At 26.6% G+C, this 18637-nt stretch overlaps 1 protein-coding gene across 2 annotated transcripts in view; it reads right to left on the reverse strand.

The window, feature by feature from the left end:
* Positions 1–18637, reverse strand: part of LOC129963984 (centrosomal protein of 192 kDa-like) — a 63188-nt gene that overhangs the window by 24530 nt on the left and 20021 nt on the right. For both annotated transcript variants that reach the window (XM_056078626.1, XM_056078627.1), the window contains exons 10-21: positions 17507–17695; positions 17332–17393; positions 16695–16889; positions 16441–16594; positions 11715–12434; positions 9702–9946; positions 7327–7602; positions 6053–6224; positions 5391–5524; positions 3816–4030; positions 2365–2595; positions 1694–1781 (exon numbers count right to left, since the gene is read on the reverse strand). In XM_056078626.1, coding sequence (XP_055934601.1) covers positions 1694–1781; positions 2365–2595; positions 3816–4030; positions 5391–5524; positions 6053–6224; positions 7327–7602; positions 9702–9946; positions 11715–12434; positions 16441–16594; positions 16695–16889; positions 17332–17393; positions 17507–17695 — 2681 coding nt within the window. The remainder of the gene's footprint in view (positions 1–1693; positions 1782–2364; positions 2596–3815; positions 4031–5390; positions 5525–6052; positions 6225–7326; positions 7603–9701; positions 9947–11714; positions 12435–16440; positions 16595–16694; positions 16890–17331; positions 17394–17506; positions 17696–18637) is intronic.

The raw sequence follows: 18637 nt of genomic DNA on the forward strand, positions 1-18637 counted from the left end.
TAAGACTCAATTTTGAATAATTTAACTTCAAAAAATCCACTGATTAAATAATTTTATCAAATGATATATTTGCAATTTTGTATACTAGATCTACATATTCCTGTGAAAAACTGTACAAATAAATGTGAAATAAAATATTTAAAATTATATAATTTTTTTCACAATTTTAATTTTTGAGAAGAATATTTTTTATATCAAAATTCCTTTAAATATGTATAATTATAGAATAACTACATGCGTAATAATAACATAAGTACTAGAATCGCAAAATTATAAAATGTTTATGACTGCAAATAATAGTTATTTTTTCTATTTAGAAGCCCCAACATCAAATTTTAAAAACAAAAAAAATAAAGAAAACATCTTCAGAAAAAAGTAACTTTAAATAAATTCTGATATGAATAGAAATCATTAAATAAACATACAATATAAAAAATTACTAATTTTGGAATAATTTATATGTCAAATTAAGCAGTAAATCAGTTTGTAGACTTAAGCCAATAACTCAAAAATATAAATAATTTTAGACTGTCTACAACTACCAAATACATGTTAATTTAAAATCATTTTTATAACTTTTGTTGCATCCTAAAGAAAGAAATGTCATAAAATAATCATTTCTATGAAACTGGCTCCAATGATTTTTCATTTCTTTCTAACAAAATATATAATTATTCAAAAAAAAAAAGTTTCACTTGAGCATTTTGTTTCATTAAATCATGAATTTTTTTTATTTACAGAATATTCCAACAAAGCAAAATTTAAAAAAATAAATATTCTTTTTTTTTTTTTTTTTCCCTTCCCTTCCTTCGTCTTTTTTTTTTTTTTTTTTTGAAATAAGCAAAGTAAGGGACCATTTTTATTTGCAAATACAAAAAATAGGTATGAATCTTGCGTTATTATGATACATTTTGAATTAAAAAAAAAAAAAAACATGCTAAAAACTGCTTTGAAAAATCCAGTAGAAACCAATATGGATAAAATAAGCTTTAAGCACTAAAATTAATAATTGTTGCAACTACCATTTGAAAAAAGAACAAATTTTCTTCCAATTCTCAGGAAAGTAAAAAAATTTTGAATTATTTCAGTTTAGTCAGTAATCCTTATTCTCACAGGCAATATGATTAATACCTTAAAGCATAAACAAACATTAACGAAAGAATACAATATTATATTATATATATATATATATATAAATATCCAGTTGCATTAGAATAGTTAAGATATAATTCATACATAAATGCATCATATTAAATTAATAGATAAATGTTTATGAATGTTGTTATTCTATTGATTATCAATATGCCATAGATTTTCTAGTAGATATTAAAGACAGGCTAAACAAAAAAAAGAGGAAGGATTCCTATAATAAAAATTTTAAAAAGATATTTCTAATGAACATATTATTTTGATGGAGGGAGAAGGGAGATTACAGGAAAATATACAATTTTTCAATATACTGACTAAATGGAAGGTTAATTCAATAATCGATTCAAACAAATTCAACTAGAAATCAATTTTGTTAAAAATTTCAATATTATTCAGCAGTATATTTCAGATAATCCCCCCCCTTTATACTATTAAAATTTTCTAAATGTAATATAAATTTAAAATCATAAATAATTTTACAAGAAAAACATAACCAGTCAACAGAGAGGTAAAGAAAACATTTCTAATACATAAGTGATCTTACCTTAAATGAACTTTGTGGTTTCTCTTTAATAAATAATTTTGTTTGCAAACTTTTATTTGAAGAATTCCTAATATTGAATGTCTTGATGCTGCAATATATTTACAAATAAATCCAATTTAATGCATGGGAATAATAACAATCTGTACAATCAAACAAAATCTTTTAACAAATAAATTGAAATAATTTGTTTAACATTGAAGATTTTTTAAACGTATGTGCAGCTTGAAATTTGACATTGTCTGTTTCGTTACATATAAATTTTTCATGTACAAAATAAAATTTTTAAGATCTTAAAAGCTTTTGAATTATATAAATAATATAATTAAGCATTATCATATTTTAATAATTAAAAAAATCAAATATTATATCATAGCTAAATCAAAATATGCTTAAAAGTCTTAAAATGTAATCATTATCATTCATATCTTCATTTGCCTTAAATTTTTTACATGACATTTTGATTTTTTTCTCATCAGATTTGATGATGAAATATAATAAAAAAAGAAACTGCATGTTCTAAAGATAAACAGAGGATTAAAAAAGGAAATGAGAAATTATTTTAGATGGAATTCAAATAATTTCAGTAACTGGCAGTTTTGATTAACAGTTGCTGCCCGGTTCTACAAATTTATAAGATAGCTTATGAATATTTTATGAGAAATTCAACTTACACAGTGCTTCCAATGTCAACTCCACCCCAAGATAAATATTTCTTATTACATTCAATAATATTAGAACTATTATAAGATATCCGTTTAGTCTCTTTAGATGATAATTTAGATTCTGGATTAGAAAGAATATTTTTAGAAGCTCTTGGAACAGCACCAGTTGATTTGTTAGAACCAATTAATTCAATTAAGGAAAAAACCTTCCCATGGGGCTGAGCAGCTGCTTGAAGATTACTATAAAAAAAAGAAGAAAAAAGAATTGAATATGAAATAAAATGTTATGCCATTTATATTTTAAACATGTAAATAATTTACACTTATTAATGGGATTAAAAACATAATAAAGGGATTTGAATCTAATTATAATTTTCTTTATATGAAAAAGTTTTAAAAGGTTAAACTTTTAAAAGAAAAGGTTAAGAATATCATTAAATTGACTTAAAATATTTCAGTATAAATGTTGATTAAAATGTTGCTCTTTTTAGTAAAATAACAATTAGAAAAAATTAAAACAAGGTTAAAGTTATAGGTAGTAAAGTATTTAGATCCTTTTTATTAGAAAGAAGAAAATAAACCTTATGTGCCATGCATTAAAGTATTGAGTTATATGATGGGATGCCTTTCTAGACAAGCAAATAAACTTTATATACAGATGACAATCGATTTAAGATTTCCATGATAAATGTTATGGAGGAGAACCTAAACATTAAATTGATTTATTAACAAATGGATACAAAGAGCAAACTGAAGCCATAGTAAAAGAAGCAATGAAAGATGAAAAATTATGGAATTTAAATTATTCTCTTCAACCACATTTTTGGAAAAATGAATTTTTTAAACATTTCTGAATTTCTAAAGAAAAATATGAATCAACTGATTTTTCTCCCTATCAAATCAAAACAAAACCAGTAAAATAGATTTTTTTTCTATTGAAATGACAGACAAAGCTATACAAAGTGACAATGAATTCAGTTGACAATTGATTCACAGGAATTCAGTTCAATGAATTCCCCTCTTACGAACAGGATTTCTTTTCCCTTTATTAATTTTAATAACTTTGTTTTCATAAAAACCTGACCAAAGTTGAGTATTATTACATACCATGAAATAACCAGTAAATTTAGTTTTTAAATAGTGGAAACTTTGAGTATCAATGTTCAAAGAAATAAAAAGCTTTAATTTATAATTCGACAATAGCATTTTGTTTTGTAGCAGGAAATTTTTATGAATTTAATAAAACAAATGACAAAAAACTGTTTTTTTCTTGCTACTTAGAGATGTTTATAACATAAAAAAGAAGTGAGCAGGGATTTAGATAACTGAATATAATTTAAAGACTGTAGAACTCTGAATATATTGAAAAGAAGAATATTAAAAAAACATCAAAAGGGAAAATAATATGTACACTTCATTTTGAATTTTTAAAAATGTTCTCTATTTTTAAAAGCACTTACCCTTTAACAACCAATGTTGATGTTGGGGAAAATGTTAATGTTACAGTAGAGCACTGCAATGGCTGCAAATTCAGAGTCATGGGCGATACAGAGAAAGAATTACTATCATCACCAACAATCATTAAATCATATACAACCGGAAAAGAGCATTGATTTTTGACTGTCACATTTTGATTGCAAATGGATCCAGCCTCAGAGCAAAAAAGCAAACGGTTCTATGGGAGAAGAACAAGATTATTAAGCTAATTTTAAAATATTTATACCAGATTATCTTTATTCATGTCTTAAAAATTAATTGGATAAAAATGAAGTAAAATTAATTAAAACTTGATAAAATCTCATTGAAATACAGAACATACAAACTATAATCTTTTTTAACAGCTGATGAACAAAAGATGTAGAAAATATTCAGATATTGATAGTTTATATACCATAATATAGAATACCACATTTATGTTTTAAATCCAAATGGAGAATATAGATTATTTTTCTAACAACATCTACTAAAATATATGTTGAAAATTTTAATGATAACAATAATTATGATTTTTCTACGAATTTTAAATTAAAATAAATAATCTATCTAAGAAATAATTGATATAATCCATGAAAAACAAAAGTTTATTCAAATTCTCAAATTGAGCCACAACAATTTCTGATATTCAAATAAAAGCAAAGATTGGATGTTCTGTCAAAGAATGTACTTTACGTCAGGTTTCTATGGGAAGTATTGAAGTCTCTGGTATTGTTTTGAACACCTCTGATTAAAAGACAAAATTCATTCTATAAGATAATTTGTTTACTGTAATATAGAAGAATCCATAATTAAGCAATAAGACAAATATTTAAATTTTTACTTCTGTTTAAAACTACAAAGAATTTTTTATAGGTCCTGAGTGTTTCAGTGGTTTCTGAGAAATATAGCCATTGAATCCATTAAGAGTTGGAGGAAAACCAGCAAGGAAAAAAAATTATTAGTGTTAACCTGTTATGTTCTCATTTGCCTTTAAAATTATAATTACTGTGCTGCATATTTTTTATGGTGATCTGTTTTTATTACTTTTATCTTAAAAAACTGTTTCAAATCATAAATATAATGAATAAAAATAAAATCAGATTATATATGGTGCAATATTTCCACCAACTGCATATTTTTTTTCTGTTACTTATTTTTAATGCATATTTTATTTGGCGATTATTTAGTAAATGCATGTTTTTGATGCATATTTTGTTTCTCTCACATCTATAATAATAAAATTTACTATGCAACAATTGTACTAATTTATGGTGTTAAATAAAAAGACATATTTCTTATCAAAATTGTTTTCAACCAATTACTACCATTAAAATTTTTGTTCAGAACTTCCAAGTAACCACTATTTATAATAGTCAATTTTTTTATAACCACAATTCCATTCAAGATTATTAGAATTGGTATTCAGCTAAATATTCTTGTTTCTACCAGATCAACTATAATCATGTAGAAACATTACAAGTTTTGTTTGACATATTATCTTTGCATATTGGTTGCTTACAATAAATTCAAATTTAAAATATATATATATATATTATTACCTGTGTTGCATCAGTTAGAACAAGTTCAGTTCTTCCTACAGTAGCTGAAATTCTTAAAAATCCTAGAGGTTCACTAAAAGTTGCAGTTTGAATTGCTGCAGTTAAAGTAAAATTCAGATGACAATCATCACTGCCTGCAGAAAATAAAATACATATCAGGTATTCATTAAAAAAATAATAAGAAATAAAAAAAAATTCCATTTATTCAAATAGAATCAAGAAAGAAAAAAAAAAAATCAAATATCACAAGGAATAAATAAGCTTGAAATTATTTATTTTTTTTAAAAAAAGGAATTGCAAAGTTTATAACAAATTGTATTTTTTTACATAAATGTAAATAATGCAATAAAATGAAAATAAATGTTTACATAAATGTTACATCTTTAAATGAAAAAATTGGATTTTGTAATTTCTTCATGCATATCTTTATAATGAAAAACTTATATTTATTCTGAGATTTTCTTTGGTAATAAAATAATTTAGATTAGACACCATTAAACATGATTTATCTCCTTAATAGTTCATTGGTAAGGAATGAAATTTATGTTTAAAAAAAAATTGGATATCTGAAAGGATAAAAATTTAAAATGAAATAATTTCTTAAAGCAATGGATTTTCTTATATGATTTCTGTGTGAAAATTTTTAAAAAATATTAACTCACCAGCTTCAAATATTATTGGTATTTGAATAGGAGATGCAGTTTCCTCATTATTTGAAACAGGTAATCGAAAAAGTATTGTTTTCGGAGATAATATCTTCAATTGGGCAGCTGTAGATAAGTTTTGAAGTTTCATTTCACTTACTCTAAAAGAAATACGGTTGTCTTTATAATCCTGTAATGTAGAAAATTGTTCCGTTAATTGAAGAAATAGAAATAGCATATAATTATGTAAAGATCTTAACAAGTAACAGAAAACTACCATTATTGCATAAACATATATATTTTTAAGAAAAATTCTTAGCAAAGAAATATAATAGAACTTTGAAAAAAGTATTAAGAAAAAAAATCAGTAATTATATATAACTGTACAAATAAGATTAGGACGATTGAATTCATCAATATTATGAAATATTCTATCAAACATTGCTATTTAACAATTCAGTCATGTTAATTATAAAAACATTTTAAATATTACTATGTTTAGTTAGAATATATCTAATAATACTTTAATTTTAAAAATTGAGTTAGACTTCATAATAATTATGGAATTTTCTAAGTGAATGTGAATACAGTAATGGATATTTATGACACACATTTTTTAAGATTAGAATTATCAATTATCTTTTTTGTTAGGTGCTAATTTTACTGTTTCATACAATATTGAGTTTATATATATATTATAAACACAGTATGGATTTTATAAATTTATATTCATAGTAATTTTAAAAGTTCTAAAGTCAAAGACATTTTCATTCTAGATTATGTGTATAGCACTGCTTTTAAAAAAAGACCAACCAAGGAAAATTAGAATGCTTGACACTCTTTATCTAGTACAAACATAACAAGCATAAAAAAATTTATAAAATGAATTAAATTTTTTTTCCAATTTATTGCACCATTATCAGAATTTTTTTAATCATTATTTGTTTTATATATCATTCAAAATGGAGTAACTTCTTAGATATATGAATCATAAAATAAAAGTTAAATAAATTTCTTTCAGTTATTGAATGCAAAGTTAAGAACAATAAATGATGCAATAAAATACATCCTACAAAATTCAATCCCACTCCAGTTTTTTTTTTTTTTTTTTTTTCCCAAAACAAATAAAACAGATTACTATATATTTTTAAAAAAATGATAAAACAGATTTTAAAATTGAAAATATTTTCAAGATATATTAAACTAAATTTTAAGATTTTAATAGTTTATAAAAGAAAATGGAAATTAAAAATTATTACAAACAACAAAACAACTAAAGATATTTAACTTACATTAGAAAAGCTCAAACATATGGGCACAACTGCATTGCACTTGTTGGTTATTGATATCTGCTCTAGAACTTTGCTTCCAGCAATAACAGAACCCATGCTTAAATTGTCCTTTCCATGGCTAGATATCAAAATGGAAGGTCTCACTGATTCATACTGTATTTTAGTTTTCATAGAAGAATTGCCAATTGCAGCTACAGTTATTTCTGAAGGATTAAAACATGCAACAATTTGCAAGACAACAACAGTCTTCCCTTCATACTTTGGATTAAGCGTGATCTGCAAATAATAAAATGTTAAACAAGTTGAATTTTCAACTGAATAAAAAAAAAAAATACTACACAAATTAACTTTACATATTTTATTGTAAACTATAAATATGGATTTCTTTTCCTTTTTAAGGAGATGAATAAATATTTAAGCATACAAAAAAAAAAAAAAACTATTCAGACTTGCTGCTACTTAGAAAAAAGTTAATTTTTCACACAGATTTAATTCATGGAAAGAAAGAAAGGACTTGATGATATATTTGATTGTTATAATTAATGGCAATTTGAAAGCATCAAAATAAACTACAAAAGACATTGTCATTTTTTTTATTTTAATGGAATTAAACCAGGAGAATTTAATGTCTATGCATTAGTTATGAATGTTAATATACCCTCTTGTTTTTCAGATGTTCCTACCTGAAAAACAATTATTTTTGTTAAATAGATTTATAACAAGACACAAGGGAAGAAAAAAGAAAGGTCATGGTTTTCTCCATGTGAATGTAAAAGGATCATTATAAAAAAATAAATAAAGCATAAAAAAAAGTTTAAAACAGCAAAACGTTTAGATAAATCAAATTTTTGTTTTGTTCGTTATTTAGGGATTCCATTATAAATAAGGAATATAATTTTGGCAGGTACATGGCCAAAAGAAAATACATAGGACCAAAGCATATGTTCGTATCAGAAGACAAAAGAAATATTGGTAGAATTTTTCCCATTCGTGCATTTATTATGAGATTCTGATAGAGATTTCTTTGACACATGTTGCCTTAGGCAAGACAATCTTAGGTATCCTTGAAAAAGATGCATAAATGTTAAGGAATCTTATCCCTTCACTCAGAGCATGGGGAACATCAGTCAGTGATACTTTTAAGCATGTGTTAGAAGTAATTAAATAAAAAGTAAGATTTGGATCAGGAAATAACTGAACATTTTAGAATGAAGTTAACATGGGCTAATTTAAGATAGAAAATTAGTTTAATTTAAATAAGAGATATCATAGGTATATATACATACATGCATTTTATTGTTACAAATTTGTTGCTTCCCAACACTGTTAGTTCAATCATTGGAAAGACCGTTTTATGGTGAGTTCCGATGGATGCTGATCGGTAGTCGAATCAGTGATCCCACAGCTTGGCAACAAAATAGATAATACTGAAATCTTTCAGAATTTTGGCAATAAAGCAAATAGGAACCAGGATATGCCTGATTGTTCAAGAACCTTCTCTACCTAGCTCCAGGAATTATAAAAGGCCGGCAGTCTAAGCTGAAGACAATCGTGGAAAGAGTTACTGAAAGGTTTAGAGTCATGTAGCAAGTCAATGGTGAATAATTTTATCAGTCCAGTGAAGTGCAAGCATTGTGTGGAGCTCACACGATTGGTAAATTGAGTTGTGTGACAAATCCTGATATTTATTATAGAAGCAGCATCGAGTCATGTGTGGAGTAGCCAGTCGTGTAGTAGTGTTTCGGCAGTTGGATACAGCTAAAGCGAGAAGACAGTGGAGAATTGCAGGCATTTGAAGAAACCATAGAGTGTAACTATGTAGATTCCCTCCTCCTGTTGAATTCTGTCTGGCTGCTTTGTGTGCTGAGTTTGTTATTACTACTTGTTGGATACCGTGCATTGCATGTATTCGTCTGTGTATTTGTTTCTTCATGTTAATAAAGTCGTCATACTAAGACCTGCTGATTGAGTATACCGTACACCCACTACAAATGTCCGTTGACTTTACGGACTTAGAGATGGAAGTTCTGTAACAATATAAAGAAGTGACGAATAACATTACATTTGGCCTTACAGAATTTTAAAAAAAGTTATAAGTTATTACCCTAACATACAATTAAAGGATTAATTAAAAGTTTTTATATTCTCTAATTTATATATATGTATATGTGTGTGTGTCTTTCAAAAATAGGCAAAAAAATTTAATGGATTTAAAAAAAATAATTGTAGAGAATATTTTAACTCTGCAGCAGTATTAGATGTTACCATTGGTTAATATTAAATTTGCTTTTAAACATACACAAACCTAAGGAATATTTATGCACTTTTTTTCCCCAAAAAAATGAACAGAAACAAAAAATGCTTAAAATAGTTACCTGAATATCTGTAGTACTGCTCATGCTTCGTGGAAACATAAAAGGAAAATGCACTCCAGCCATTTCAATGGAAACTGGTTCCTCATTGATAGAAGCAGATATATATGATATATGATAAAAGTACTGCATTATATGCATATTCTGAATTGTCAAAGTTATACTTTGAGAATCACCTACACATATTTTTTGTGGAACACATAATTCATTTGGTCCCAATACAGTAGGAAAAGAATGAGGTGCAGTTCCTGAAATAAAATAAAAATACTTAAAAAAAATTGTAAATTTTTATTTCATTTAAAATTCTGCTGCTTGGAAAAGCAAACTAATTTTTGAGATCAAATTAGGCAAAAGAAAGCAATATCCACACTGGTAAATTACTATTATTATGGTAATTAACACTATTTTTATTAGCGTTTAAAGTCTACAATTTAGAAAACTATTTAAAAACAAGAAATACAATGCATATTTTTTAACAGATAAAGCCATAGACATGACGCAGTAAAATTTATATTATTAAAATTTTAATGAAGGATTTTTTTTTGTGTGTGTATTTTGGAAACACAGGGGTAATGAAATAATGAAAACATCAGCTACAGTTAAAATTAACTTACTTAAAAAAAAAACAAAAAAAACAATAGGTGTTAACATTTAAAAATCTAAAAAAAGGAAAATCAATTTTAATTTAAAAATAAAACACATAAAAAAATATTCCCATTTAAACTTTTTTGCAAAAACTAAGTCAAATACATCCACATTAAAAACGTAAAATTATAATTCAAATAAAGAAATGTGCAATGTCAATTCAGAACTTTCCCTAAATTTAAAGACATATATATGTAACTCAACACTTTTGAAATTTGATAACTAATAAAAATAATCAATATGCTGTCTCTTAAACTAGACAATTAAAAAAAATCCTCCTTCAGTAATTAGCTTTAAAATAATAAGGTTGCTCTTAATGATAGTTAAAATGTAAGTTCATATATTACCATTTTTTTTCTGTCTTGTGTTCATTTATCATTTAAAAAATTAAATACATACAGATATTATACAGAACCATAAATCAGGTTTAATCTTAATTTAATTATTAGAAATTAACAAGATAGTTTAATAAAGTGAAATAAAAACAAAGAAATTTACTAAACCAATTTAAACTAAATTTTAGGTACTTATTAATTAACAGTGAAGGATTGGCAATAATTTAATTGACAAAAATACAATTTTCTTCTCATAAACTTTGTATAAACAGCATAAACAGATGCTTATTTTCTTCTCATAAGTTAGAAGCGCACTCGTAGATTGTCACGTTTTGGTGCTACATTTCATGAACTTTGGCCTTTTCACCGTTAATTAATAACTACCAAATTTTATTTATATGTAAATATTAAGAGATAAAGTGGATTAAATTATTCTGCTTAGTTAAAATAATTCTCCATGGAAAAATAAGGATTCACTTTGGCAATGTATTTCAAGCATTTATTTATACTGAAATTAAATGACACTATGAAACTTATCTTAAAGCATGTATAAAAATTTTATTCTTGAACTTACTTTTTCTATAATATTTTTTTAATGTGCATTACATAGCAAATATTTAATATTGTCCTTTACCAAAAGGTCAGAAAATGTAAATACATAGTTAAAAAGTTGCATAAGTGAAGAACATTTTATATTTTGATGGTTATAACATCAAACAAAATATGTAACAAAATGAGTTAGTTATTTTTCTTACTGCAAAAATTATTGAAATGCATTCCAAAGACACTAAGTACAATCATGTACTAAGGAACTAAGATACTACATCAGAGATATTATGTAGTTACTATATTTCTGCTTACTTTAGCAACTTGTACATTAATGAAAAAATTATTATTTAACATTATCTCATCATTATAAAATAATATTCATTAAATTATTGTAGAGTGAACAGTTTAGTGCTTTGCTTCAATTCTTTTTCAAATTAATATATGAAGCAATTAGATATAATTACACACAACTTGAAAAAAATCTTACCTTGCATTGAAAATGCTGCAGAAGAAAATCCAGTTAAAGGTCCTGGAGGAACTGACTGAGGAATTGCAATTGAAAGCATCTGTGTTGACAAAGGATTTGGAGCACAAGGATTATGAAACTGACCACCATGTAAAAAATTTCCTAAATGTTGCAAGGAACCATGAGATGGATGTAAATTCTGTGGACACTGTTCTTGAGGATTGGAATATGCCATACATCCATATGGAACCTGAAGTATATTATGACAAGGCGTAGCATTTTTACATGAATTTGAACATGCTGAAGCTGGTCGTGTACTTGAGCAAAATATTTTTTGTTGACGAAAAAGACAATTGGGGCATTCACATACTTTTGAATCTTTGTCATCTCTCTTAGATGTGCTAGATGAATCTATACTTGAAATACTCGTTAAGTTGGAAAGAAATGCATCTTGCTCCTTAGAAGTAGAAACAGTTAACTGTTGCAGTTCATTACACAATGTTTTATCCGTTTCTCTGTTTATGGTAGATGAAGAGCCATGTTCAATGAATTTGTTTCTACAATTTGTAGCACCAGATTTTGTTTTTGCTACAGTAAAATGTGCTTCTAATATTCTATCAGCAAGTGCCAAAGGTTGTGAAGTAGAGGCCTCAGACAAAAGTTGAGACAGAACACTTCTTCGAAGGATTCCTGATTCATGGTCCGATACACTTTTTAATGTACTTTGCTCATTCTCTTGGGCTAGAAAAATAATGGATTCATATAAGCACTCTGAAAATACCATACATAGTTAATATCTCCATTCTAATCTCTATTTATGAATTTATTATAAGTGTTTTATAGGTTAGCAGGATAGTTTACAATAATGTATTTGGTACAAAACTTTTTGAAGTAAAAAAAAAAAAATGTTCACAAATTAAAGTTTTTTTTTTTAATCCAAATTTCTGCATTTTTATGGCAATTTCTTAAACAGTTATTATAATTGTTAAATTAATACCATTATCACTTCAATTATATTTATTTAACTGTCATGCGATTTTTACCCATCATTTCAACAAATCTTTAAACATTTTTTTATATGATATAAAACAATATATTTAATCCATATAGCTTCAATCGAGTTTAAAAATTTAAATATCAGCAAATAAAATTTTCAAATCCTGCTCATTTTAAAAATTAGAATATAGAAATTCTGTTAATATAAGCATTAAATTAAAATAATAATGAATATTTTAAAAAAATATTTAAAATATAAAAGAAATATTTTATACACAGAAAAAGAATGAATATTAAATTTCTATTAAATGTGATATTCACACACAGGATGTCTCTAACAAAATGGAACAAGCTTTCATTTCCCTAGACAGTCATGTACATATATACTTCTAACTACAAAGTTTCATTAAATAATGTAGGCAACTGTATGAAAAACTAGCCTCTGTAGAGGTTAATAGCTCAAAAGTTTTTTTGAAAAAGTTAATTTTTATATGTGTAAAGTGTCAGTTAATAAAGTGTTTATTTTACATTCTTCAATGCACACACAAAGTTTCATATTCCTAACTTTAAAATTTGTAAAAATATAATTAGTTTTAAATTTAGAAGGCCATTACAAATTTTACATTTTACAAATTTTAGAAGAAAACATGTCAGAAATGTACATTTACTTAATACAAAAAAAAAAAAAAAAAAACTGACATATGGGAATGTTTGTCTAGTAATATATCATCAAATTGTCAGGATTTCAAATTTGCTAATCATGCATAATGCCATTCTCTACAATTGATTAACAGTTGCAACATCAACTTTATAATGAAGAAGGAGAAATTGATCATATTCTGAGATATTTTATCTCAGATTACTGAAATATCGAGTAAGAAAATCAAAGTATTTGCTCACACTTGCATGCTTTCTAAAAAAATGACATATTTCGGTAACAAGGAATGTTTGAATATACTGATGGTTTATGCTCTATGTAATCATTATGCCAGCCTAATTGTAGAAGAATACCAATGCTGTTTTCTGAATCTCCAGCATCCTTCAAGAAAGCATGTTTACAGAAGTGTTTAGCAATTATAAACTACAGGATCCTTACTTTTCATGAGAGGATGAGGCATTATGTACATGATACAGAAATCGGCATTTTGGCTTATTTTTCCAGTTATTCTCATACTAGTGTACGGATAGTCAGTTAACATTTCAACAACAAATCAACATCAGAAAACCAATAGTATAAACAAGCATTCAATATAATATCTGGCATTTATACAGTATTTATGAAATCCATGGACTGATACAGCAATTATAAGGACAACAACACAATCAGAGTTTTGAACTTCAGAATTGGGCCTAATCTCAGACAAAACCAAATCCTTCTTTTTGAAAAAATGCAACTTCAATTGAGATAGAAACATTAATCTACAACACTATCACTTTTGGAACAGTAAAAAATTCATTCTTCGGCAAGAGCTTCATCATCAGTGGTAATTTTCTATAAGTATGCAATGTAGCAATTTTAGAAACTCTTTTGTTGGTCCAATTTTGTACAACAGTATGCTCAATGATGATTAATATAATCACTTAGTTTTGATGAGCATTATGTCCATACTAATGGTTTAATCAGGCTTTGGTAACATATGCTCTTCAGATCTATTCAGGTAAATTCAAAAAGCTTGTCTTTATGTCACAAGCGATAAGTTAGATAGCATATATACAAGTTTTATTAAAAGAACGCAATTAAGTTTAATTAAAAGAATGCAATTTCGTATGTATATTAAAAAATGTGTTTTTATTTTCCGAATTTGACTTTTCAATAATCTTTTGTAAGATGTATATTATCTCAGAAAATTAATTAAATAAATTACAATTAAGTCCATAAATTAGTCTTTAAATATCTCAGAAAATTTAACAAACTGAAGCATCTATACATAGTATAAAATGAAGTCTCCTGAACGCATCTGTATGTTGATACCTGAAAAACTCGAGAAATACTTAACTAATTTTGGAGATATTTGTATCATTTTGTAAGGCATTTATTGGGGAAGAATTTAATATATTGAAGTCATATCAAAATAAGAAAAGGAGTTTTATAATTGCGATTTTAATTATTTTCTTGCTACGATTTACACATGCGTAAAGCAGCAGTATCTATGCTTTGAACTTATCCACATGTGAGCGGAAATCTCAAACTTCGCATGTGCATATAGCAAGAGCTGTAATATTCATATGCGATACATTTCTTTGTTTATATCTGATTTTAAACAGCAATTCTAATCTCACTATCCCTAAAAGAAAGAAATTCCAACTTTGGCTGGAGCACATTAAATGCCAAAACACTTCCTTTTTTGTGCGATAATGAAAATGTAGAGGAAAGAAATGTTATGTTAGCGAATATCAGAAAAAGAATGTCCACACTTTCTTCAAAGGAGAGTCTTCTGCTGAGCGAAGTCTTAAATTGCACTGCAATTGAATTATAGAGACAGAATGAATCTTGCATGTCAGCTGACAGAGAAAGACATTTAAATTTGAGACACAGAAGAAATGAAAGAACAAACATTCCTGATATTTGGTTTGAAAAGGAGTACTCCGCTCTGAATTTCAATCCATGTGTGGATTAAAGTCAGCTTTAGGAACAGCTTTGATATACAGTCATTTTCATAAAATTTTAGCGAAATGGCCAAATGTTGTGATAACGGCAGCAATAGGGTAACGGTAGCAAAAGCACCACCGAAAAATTGTCAATCTTGCAAGATGCAAAGTGACTGTATAACAAAGCTTAGCCCAGCTTTAAAATGGAAAGAAGAATCAAAAGGCATGTGTTGTATACAAGGGAAAATTGAAACCATTTTAACAGCCTAAATATGGAACAGCATTGATATACAATAATTTTCAACCAAAAATAGTTTATAGCCAAATTTTAGTGAAATGGCTGAATGTGACATGAACGGAAGCAACAGTGTTTCCAATTTTAACGCTGCAGCAAATTAACGAAAATATAGGAAAAAAAGTCAATAAATGCAGTAAAATGAAATGCATGCAAAAAAAATTTAATCAAAAATAATGAAAGTAAGGAGAAGAAATATGTGCAGCAAGAAAAAATCAAGGGAAATGAACAGGAAAGATCGAAATACAGCAGCATACAGTAACATAAAAAAAATGGCGGCCATGTAACTCCAACCATAGCGCAACAGAAAAATTGCTAACCTCACGAGCTGCCAAATGACTGCATATCAAAATTTAGCCCTAAATATTTCTGAATACATGCTATAAAAAATTGTTTTGTAGTTATTTTTGAAGATTTCTAAATATCTGTTTGATCGTACATGGCATTCCCATGTCATATTGGGTGGAGGCTAAAATTAAGTTTAAAGCTAATTATTCCCTCTTAGATGTTATGACATGGGCAACACTGTGCTGGTACTGCTAATATATATATATATATATATATACTCATTCACACTTTTCTGCTGTTGGGCCATATAAATTTTTTTTATTTATTTTTATAGTTTTTTTTTTATTATTATTCTCCTCTGAAGAAGCCAAAGTATTTTCATTATTTGATAAAATTTTGTAACTGGAAGTGTTTGCGAATTTTTAACTGGAATTGAATATTGTTAAATTTTGTTTATTTTTTTAGCACTAGTAACATTTAAATTTAAGTCACATTTGTCATATTCATCACACCTATGAAGATTAATTAGACATCTATTATGGAATCAAATCAATTCAGAGCAAAATAATATTTTCTTACTTGTATTCTTAAAATCTGCAGAGCTTTCTATAGAAGCATTATCAAACTCTTGTTCCTTAGTTCTCTCTAATGTTTGATCTGCAGATTCAGAGAAATCAGAGGAATCTTCAGGAATCTCACGAACAGGTGTAGATACAAAAGTGCCAAAAAAAGGCTAAAAATTAAGAAAAAAATATTGTATAAATTAAAGAGAAAAAAAACAAATATTCGAATTGTACTTTATTGGGAAAAAAAAAAAAAAAAAAAAAACTTACTCTTTCGCGTGTTGAATCCTCTGACAATTTTCCAAGGTTTTCAGTACGTGCACTAATAAGTGTACCAATAGAAATGTGTCCAGGATTGTTTAACTGGCCATTATAAAGTTCTAGGAACCAAGAAGGAGCAGTAACATTGTTTTCAGAAGGAAGTGAAAAAGCACTAGTAACACTTTCCTTAGAGTTGTCAGCAAACTGAAAAAATGTAAATGTACATTAAAAAAAAAACAACTGTAATTTAAATATTATGTAATTTAACTTTAAATTTAAAATGAGAAAAGGCTTTGAAATAACTGCATTGTAACTAATTTTAAAAAAAGGAAGGAATAAAAAAATGGCTTTATATTTTTGCCATAAACAAATTTACTAAAATTTAGCAAATGTTACTTAAGTTTAAAATTGCAAAAATTATTTCATTTATTTTCTTAGATAATGGTAATATATTCTATACTAAATAATTAAGAATATTGAGATAATATCTCAATATTCTTAATTACTTAAAAATAGATTATTTCACAAAAGATTCCATACTATAAGAGTTGAAATTTAAAAATATTTACTTAGAATGGAAGACTAGTTAGATTTAAAAAGACGAAAAAAACTATAATCAAATCAGATTCATCCAAATATTAACTACCTCAAATTTATGCTCTTCTTTCAGTTGTTCCTCATTTTTCTTAAACATCTCAAGGGCTTCCTCTGAAATTAAATTTATTAAAAGTACGATTATCTTTTATGTCCTACATTATATATTTACATTATAAAGAAATACGAATAAATACAGTATCTCTTATTAGAAACTAAGAATTTACCTTTAGTCACAAAATCCGAATCTGAGACTTCAAATTGATTTTCCTCAATTTCACAATCTGAAATAAATCTAGAAGTGTCTTTATAATTAAGATCGCAATCAAACGATTGAACACCATTTATATTTTGGAATGTGGAATGATTCTCTGGCATAAAACATGTATCTACCTTTTCGGAGCATTCTAATGAATCTAAAAGAAAAAAGAGGATGTATTCTAAAAAAAACATTTAACGCACAGAAAATAATAATAAAATTGCTAGAAGTATTTGTTGAATGACAATATTATATATATATATGTAATGATATTTTAACTCTAATGTCAATTTAATTAATTTTCAAGATTTAATCTTAATTTAGCCCATAGTAACTTCATTCTAAAATATTATCTTATTTCGTGATCCAATTCCACTTTCGGTTTAATTAATTCAAGAGAAGCTTTGTTAAATTGCTGAATCAGCTAAAAGTAACTTTCCCACACTCCGCAGGAAGAGGCAAAATACCGCTGATGAGGCAAATTCTTTTTTAAAATCTCACTGTTTCCCCTACCTTCTCCGTGCGTGTAACGAAAATCCCTGTCGAAATCTCATAATACATTAGCACTATGAAGAAATGTTTTCCCTATCAAAATCATAGGTTATATAAGACCAGGGATAAAATGTCCAAGAGTTTTTTTTCCTCATTCCTTTTTTGTGTCGTTCTGTGTGCTCATCGCTTGTACGTATGCCTGCTTCTTCAAAATGAAATAAAACGACGTCATGAAATTAAAAGTATCTTCACTGTCTTCAAACTGCATTCTGCTTCACATAAAATAATGTTTACATATATATATATATATAGTACTGTGCGAATTAATTAGTATAGGTTAGTTTACATGCACGGTATAGCAATTTAATACAAAATATGTCCTCCTCTAGCTTGAATGAGATCCTGTACACGGTTAGACATGGATTCCACTAAATTAGAACATAAATTTTTGATCTAGTCATCACGAAACCAAACTTTTATAGCATTCTCAATCATTGTTTTCTTTGTTGAGCAGTACATTTTACTCAGATGTGTCTTTACAATGCTAAAAAATTTTCGATGGGATTTACATCAGGAGAATTACCAGGCCAGTCCAAAACCGTTATTT

This window comes from Argiope bruennichi, chromosome 3, assembly GCF_947563725.1.
Source record: "Argiope bruennichi chromosome 3, qqArgBrue1.1, whole genome shotgun sequence".
Lineage (NCBI taxonomy): Eukaryota > Metazoa > Arthropoda > Arachnida > Araneae > Araneidae > Argiope > Argiope bruennichi.